This window comes from Populus alba, chromosome 5, assembly GCF_005239225.2.
Source record: "Populus alba chromosome 5, ASM523922v2, whole genome shotgun sequence".
Lineage (NCBI taxonomy): Eukaryota > Viridiplantae > Streptophyta > Magnoliopsida > Malpighiales > Salicaceae > Populus > Populus alba.
In genome coordinates this window covers 3,712,951-3,720,024 of record NC_133288.1, presented here as the reverse complement: position 1 = coordinate 3,720,024, position 7,074 = coordinate 3,712,951, and the positions used below count along the sequence as shown (strand labels likewise).

The 7,074-nt window shown below is 37.1% G+C and overlaps 1 protein-coding gene across 2 annotated transcripts; it reads left to right on the top strand.

The window, feature by feature from the left end:
- The first annotated feature begins 278 nt into the window (after positions 1-278).
- LOC118051464 (serine/threonine-protein kinase Nek2) lies at positions 279-6,851 on the top strand. Of its 2 annotated transcripts, none has more exons than XM_035062118.2 (15): positions 279-722; positions 1,750-1,861; positions 2,009-2,075; positions 2,482-2,547; positions 3,269-3,315; positions 3,431-3,476; positions 3,653-3,733; positions 3,824-3,866; positions 3,951-4,000; positions 4,100-4,181; positions 4,277-4,326; positions 4,689-4,762; positions 4,864-4,915; positions 5,309-5,755; positions 5,891-6,851. In XM_035062118.2, exons 2-15 carry the CDS (start codon positions 1,776-1,778, stop codon positions 6,563-6,565), a joined length of 1,866 nt encoding a protein of 621 aa, XP_034918009.1. In that variant the 5' UTR covers positions 279-722; positions 1,750-1,775; the 3' UTR covers positions 6,566-6,851. The 2 variants fall into 2 exon arrangements, with proteins under 2 accessions (XP_034918009.1, XP_034918011.1); XM_035062120.2 differs by lacking the exon at positions 279-722 and adding an exon at positions 835-1,116.
- The last annotated feature ends 223 nt before the right edge of the window (positions 6,852-7,074 follow it).

Sequence of the window (7,074 nt, the reverse complement as noted above, 5' to 3'; positions counted from 1 at the left end):
TTCTGTCAAACCATCATCTTTATACAAATTTCAGAAAAAAAATTATGTTCATTTCACTAGATTGTAGGTTAAACTCTTCTATAACTTATCGTGAATCTAAAAAATCTTAACAATTAAGGAAATAATAGAATAAAAATAATTATACCACACAATAATAAAGAAAGTACTCCATGTCACCATTTAACATTAACCTCTAATTTTTAACTCCAAACCAAACATAACCTTATACTCTGTTTCTTTCTCTAGGACTAGGCTATCTTTGTTTATAGTCACTAGACTCTCTGCTTTTGTTGCTTTCTGAGAGAAAAAATTGTTCTTTAAGGAAAATCGGCTATGCTGCTATAATCCCACAATTAGCACTGCTAATCTCCTCCCTAATGATTTTCTCCATTTTAATGAATCTATAGGACTTGTGGTCCACCAACAATTTTTCTTGCTTTCTTTACCATCATCTCTTTTCTTTTATATATACACACCAAAGTTTGTCATTATCTCTCACTCCAAAAATCACTCCGCATCCATCAATGTCTAAGGAACCAGCGTTGCTGCAAATGCTGCAACTCCCTCTTCAACCCCAGCTTCTCCTTCTTCGTATACCCCTGCCATCTAAACCCTGTAGTTTCTTTCTTTCCCTGAAGATGTCAAACCCCACATTCTTGTCTCCCTCTCTCTCACTTGCATTGTGATCTCTCTCTTTTGATCCACCACTATACATAATTCAGGTACTTCCTTTCCCTTTATTGTCTTTTCTTTTCCTGCGTGGAATCTATAGATTTGATTCACTTTCTTTTTCTCAGTGTAGAAACTGTTTCTGTTTTAGTCCACTGTGCATTTCTTGGTGCTGCATTTGTCTCTTCAAAATCTTTTGGGCTTCTGACTTTTTTTAATTGTTAAATTTTAAAGTTCTTGATTAGAGAGGTTAGTTGATAAATTTGTGGTCTTTGTGTGTGCTGCCTTAGGCAGATATTTGTTTTGTACAGGGTCTCCTTCTCTTTGCCTGTCTTTTCTTTTTCGTTTCTTTTTTGATAATGACAGCGTTTGGTTGCTGAGGAAATGAAGGAAAAGACAGGAAAGCATAGTTTTTAGGATGCTTAATTATGCACCTATGAGGGGTTGGTAAGAACTTGATAGTTTCATTAATAGTTGAGCTTTATACAGTTGAAATAGTTTACTTGATCTGTTTGTAGCAAAATTAAGCATTTTGCCCCTAGAAACAAAACCCAAGAATATTCAGCATGTTATTTCCCTTCTTTTGCTCTACTTTTTGATGGCCAATAGACAGACCATTAAATGTTTTTTTTTTTCTCATTTCTGCAATTCTTGGATGATTTTCTTACCCATGTTTACCTAAAAACTTGGGTTGTTTTGCCATCATCTCTGTCCAAATCTAGAGAGAGATGATGCAATGTTTACAGATTACTATAAAGTAGTTTCCTTTGATAATTAAGGATCTTTTCTTTCATTTTGAATTGGGAGTTGCCTATTTTCTCCTTTTCTGTTGAGAGAATGCTCATATAAATCCTGTATATCTTGGCTTTCAAGGGCCTCCCTTGTTACTTTATTTTTTTAGTTCTTGAATTTACATGATTTCATTTTCCTGCAGTTCCTTTCTTTGTTACTGAAGATTTATTTTCTATCTTATAGTATATGCATGTATTGAGCAACTTTACAGACAGTGTAGTTTCCTCTTGTTATTACCTTTGTGCATTCTCTTAATGGCAATGGTGATTTCTTTTTGTCTGTATCCAGAGAAGCAAGTCATTTCGATATCTCAGATGGAGCAGTATGAAGTATTAGAGCAAATAGGGAAGGGTTCTTTTGGTTCTGCGCTTCTTGTGAAGCATAAACATGAAAAAAAGAAGTGAGAATGAAACTAACACTCTGCTCTACCTATATCTCTTCATTTGCTGTAGAACCCTATCATTAGGACAACAAATTGTATGCAATATCATATACTCGGGTGATTGGTTTTGTTTTCATTTCTGATCTTTTGTTATGTCAATTTAAGGTATGTGTTGAAAAAGATCAGGCTTGCGAGGCAGACTGACAGGTCACGTCGATCTGCTCATCAAGAGGTCATTTTTTTCAACTATGGCAGCATGATCCATCGTATCATCTAACACCATATATGACATCACCTCTGTTTATGTTTGTAAACCACCTTTGTTTCTCTCTCGCCAATGTTATGTTATGCTTTGACATGTTTCATACAATTTAAAATTTGCTAATAAGTTCTTTGAGGAAGAAAAGAAAAAAATGAATGTTTCTGATGGCATTTTGCGTATCCAAAGAACATCAATATAACACTGTCAATCAAGGCCCTGAATTCACTAGCTTTGCATGTTAATGCCCCTCAAAGGGCAGATTTGTAATTTAGCCAAGAGTAATGTACTGCACATCCAGAGTTGGTTGCGCTACAGCTTGCACCTTCAATAGATTATACTGGATCTTCAAGTCTAACCCCTTTACTCTTTTATGCAGAAAGAGCTCATTTCTAGAATACGAAATCCATTTATTGTAGAGTACAAGGATTCCTGGGTAGAAAAGGTATATTGTACCTGTTGATATTTACTAGTCTTTGCCTTTTCTTCATTGTCTCTTGATCTCTCATGGTTTTACATGGTTGGATGTTAATTTTTCATTTGGAGATTCTTGTTGTTTAATGTTCCACATTTTCTGTGAGGTTTTAAAAACCTCATTTCGTAACGTAACTCCTATAGATTGCTGCTTTTTCAATCTGATATGGTCATGTCCCATTAGTTTGTACTACATTTCATGGACATGCCTTTAACTTGTTGCATGCCTAAAATTCTTTTTCCCCATCTGGTTGGTATCCTTAAACCTTAATAGTAAACACATGAAAATTAGCCTCATGGGGTGCTTTATATCATTAACATATACCATTGGCATCACCTGAAACTCAGCATGTTTTTGCCTCCAGTTTAAGTCAATTCTGCATATAAAGTTACATTTTACATTACAGAGGTTCAATATGCTTGATTTATTCTGGCAAAAGCTTAACTTTTTCAGCTATATTGCAAAAGATATACTATTTCATAATACTACATTCTACTTTCAATATTCAAAGCCTTCTCCTCGTAATTGGGACAAGGTTGTGTTTTTTTTGAGCTAAGATAGGGTTTCTAAGTCATTCAGGTAGGTTAATAAAAAATGTTATAGTTATCTATGTATAAGCCTAAGAATACAAGCAGTTGAAAATTTTGTATAAATAGTCTAATATTGGTTCATTTTGATGCTTTCGAGTCAGGGTTGCTATGTGTGCATTATTATAGGTTATTGTGAAGGAGGAGACATGTAAGTTTTCACTCTTTCTGGAACTAAGATCTCTGGAACTGTGCTTTAATATACTTTCACTTGAAGCCTAGAATAACCATGGCCATGCGTGGCATGCTTTCTCCTTGTGTTACAGGGCCGAAGCTATAAAGAAAGCTAATGGTGTGCATTTCCCAGAAGAGGTTGGTTCTTTCTTGATCCTTCCTTTCTTTTTGTTTGGGAAGCCCTTCTCTTTTCCAGAAATGTAGTTTTCATATTACAACCTTTTCATATAAATTATTTTCATGAAAAATCAAATTTTCAATTCAGAGGATCTTTTTGCAACTGGCAACTGACTCTTAGTTATTGAATGTTTCAGAAGCTCTGTAAGTGGCTCGTTCAACTTCTCATGGCCCTTGATTACTTGCATATGAACCATATTCTTCATCGTGATGTCAAGGTTAGGGCATGTATTTTGTGCACTCAAATTCAAAGTTGTGCTGATATCAGAAAATGCATTTTACTGATAATGCCTCATTGATTTGTTCAGTGCTCCAATATCTTCTTGACTAAAGGGCAAGACATCCGTCTTGGTAAGTGATCTGATTATTACCTTCTGATTTTCAATGTAAGAGAGTGTACTTTTTCTGATCAACTGACAATCAACCCTGGTGCAGGTGATTTTGGACTTGCCAAAATATTAACTTCGGATGACCTTGCTTCCTCTGTAAGTAATGCGGCCCATGAGCTGTGTTAATCTTCTAATTTTAACTCTGTTTCCTTGTTTGTGATTTATCATCGGTGAGAATTGCTTTTATATGTTCAGGTTGTGGGAACACCCAGCTATATGTGTCCTGAGCTTCTTGCTGACATACCTTATGGCTCCAAGTCAGATATTTGGTCTTTAGGTAAATTGTGTAATGTGCATGCAGAAGTCGTTCTTGATTGCTCTTTCAGCTATTAAATGGCATAACTGCTTACACTTCGCAAAATTTATCTCCAGGTTGCTGTATATATGAAATGACCTCTCTTAAGCCTGCATTTAAAGCATTTGTAAGTTTTCTGATCCTGTTTCTATACTTGGCAGAAATTCAACCATTCTCATGCATTTATCAACATTGAACTAGGACTTCAAGAGATACATAGCATAATCATGCATACACGTAAAACTACAGCCCAGGAAGAAGGAATTACCATCCTTAAAAATTATTTCCCGGTCAGAAGGATATAACATTACAGTGTCATGCTAATTATGAAAGCTGCATTAGTCATTTTGGCCTGCAGTTTGATCAGGATGATTTATATATTAGGTGGTTTTCATGCCCTCCATTTGAGTTTGAGCTATCTCCTGTATTTTTTGCTATGATTTTTTGTTCATTTCTCTGTTTGAAATTTATTTTTAATCTGTTGAGCAGGATATGCAAGCACTGATTAACAAAATAAACAAGTCGATAGTGGCTCCACTTCCAACTAAATATTCCGGTGCCTTGTAAGTCTGTCATTTTGCTTTCCCAATGTTGTCAGTCTTCATATTTAAGATGCTGGATTTTATTATTGATCCTCTAATCACGTTCCTGTTCATGTTTCTAGCCGAGGACTTGTTAAAAGCATGCTGCGAAAGAATCCTGAGCTTAGACCCAGTGTATGTGTGATCTCCTTTAATCTGCATCTAACATTTTATGTCAATCTGGTAGAATGCATGATTATAGGCCACCATAAAGATGATGCATAAAATTCTCTTCATAGTCTTTTTTTTACTTGCTTTGAAGTTTCTTTGCGTGTAGAAACAATTTCGAAAGAGTTGCGAACTGTTTCAATGTCTGCTGTAGAAGTAAATTCCACTGTGAAACATGTAGGAATGAAACCAACAAAAAAGTCTCCAGTTTGTACATGACAGACATACATTTTGTGATACAACTTGGCATCTCCTATTTGTCAATAGACCAACCATTGCAATAGAAGGAAATTTGAGCATTTTCATTTGGGTTGGCATAGTAATGTGTTCTGTTCTCATTCAAATTATTCTCTGTGGCAGGCTGCAGAGCTGCTCAGGCATCCGCATCTTCAGCCTTATGTCCTTAAGATTCATATTAAGATGAACAGCCCTAGACAGAATACATTACCTTTCCAATGGCCTGAACCCCATTACATGAGGAAAACAAAATTTTTAGTGCCAGAAGATAATCCTCTCAAAGCTCACAGGGAGAAGAGATATTCACTAAGTAATGATAGGGCATTAAATCCAAGTATATCTGCAGCAGAGCAAGATTCTGTGTGTTCTACTGAAGGAATACATGATACACCAAGTTATTTGAATCAAAGTTTATCAGATTCATCCATCGAGAGCAGCCATGAAGGAACAGTCATTTGTAGATCAATTGCTTCAAAACCTTCAAATTTTGCCAAGACTACAAAACCTGCACCCACCAAAGCGTCTGTCACTACTAGGAGACGGACAGAGCCTGTAAAAAAACGTGAATCTGTAAGCTTATGAATCTCTCTCTCTCTCTGTCACTCACAGGCACACACACAGCACACACACACATATGCAGAGCTTTTGAACAGTACTTCCAGTAGTTTACAATTTGGTTCTCACGTCCTTCAATTATCTTTCCAGCTTCCTGTTACTCGTACACCAACAAAAAAATCCAACCCAACAACTCGCAGAACATCTTTGCCATTGCCATCGAGAACCGCGATACAAAATTCTGCTCATGGGACTAATAATAGCATCCTTCTCCAGATAAAATCTCCGGATGTTTCTGTCAATGCTCCTCGAATTGACAGGATAGCTGAATTCCCGTTGGCTTCATATGACAAACCATACCTCCCTTTTCGCAGAACTTCATCAACTTCAGCACAAGGGTCATCCAACTCTTTGCATCATGGTGACCGCTCAATCACAAAGGACAAATGCACAGTTCAGATCAGTGATAGAACCTCTGCCAAGCCCAATTTCACTGAGGCATGGCAAGGAATTGAACATGGCATGTTTCAGGTAGATGAAGAAAATGGAAGCAACTCCTCCAACCAAAATGCAACTGCTGGGGCATCAAGCCGCACCTCATCAGACATGAGGAGGCGCAGGTTTGACACCTCATCATTCCAGCAGCGTGCTGAAGCTCTTGAAGGTTTGTTAGAATTCAGTGCAAGATTACTGCAAGACGCAAGGTATGATGAGCTTGGGGTGCTACTAAAGCCATTTGGACCTGGAAAGGTTTCCCCCAGGGAAACTGCCATATGGTTGACAAAGAGCTTCAAGGAGAACACTGCCAAAACGGAAGATTGTTAGTGACCGTTTCCATTTGTACCATGCTGCAACTATTTTTAGAGTTCAATCTATTGACTTTTCGCCAATTATTAATGGGATAGGCACTAGATATTTGGGCAGAGTATTTTATAGGTTGTAAAATTTTCAAGCCAGTTGAGATGCCCTTACGTCAGAGACTAAAATTTCCTAATTTTGCAAATGAACAGCAGTAACGAGGCTGCGTTCCTGTACTCGGTACTCAATAGATCCATGGCTAAAACTGTAGTGAATTAGATGTGTTTATCCTAATCACTTCCCTGCTTCCTCATGTAAATTTCCAACGGTTATTTTGATCTACCATATTCTCTTTCTATCGTGGGAAAATTCACAATGCTGCTGTGGCTGATAAGGCTGGTGTTCTGGGAAATGTATGGAGGCTAAAGCTGTAAATTGAAGTTTCTTAGGGTTTCAGTTCTAATCCGATGAGATTGTTTTCTTGGTTATTAGGGCAGCAAGGGCACATTTCGAACTTCATAGCTGTCGCCAATCTT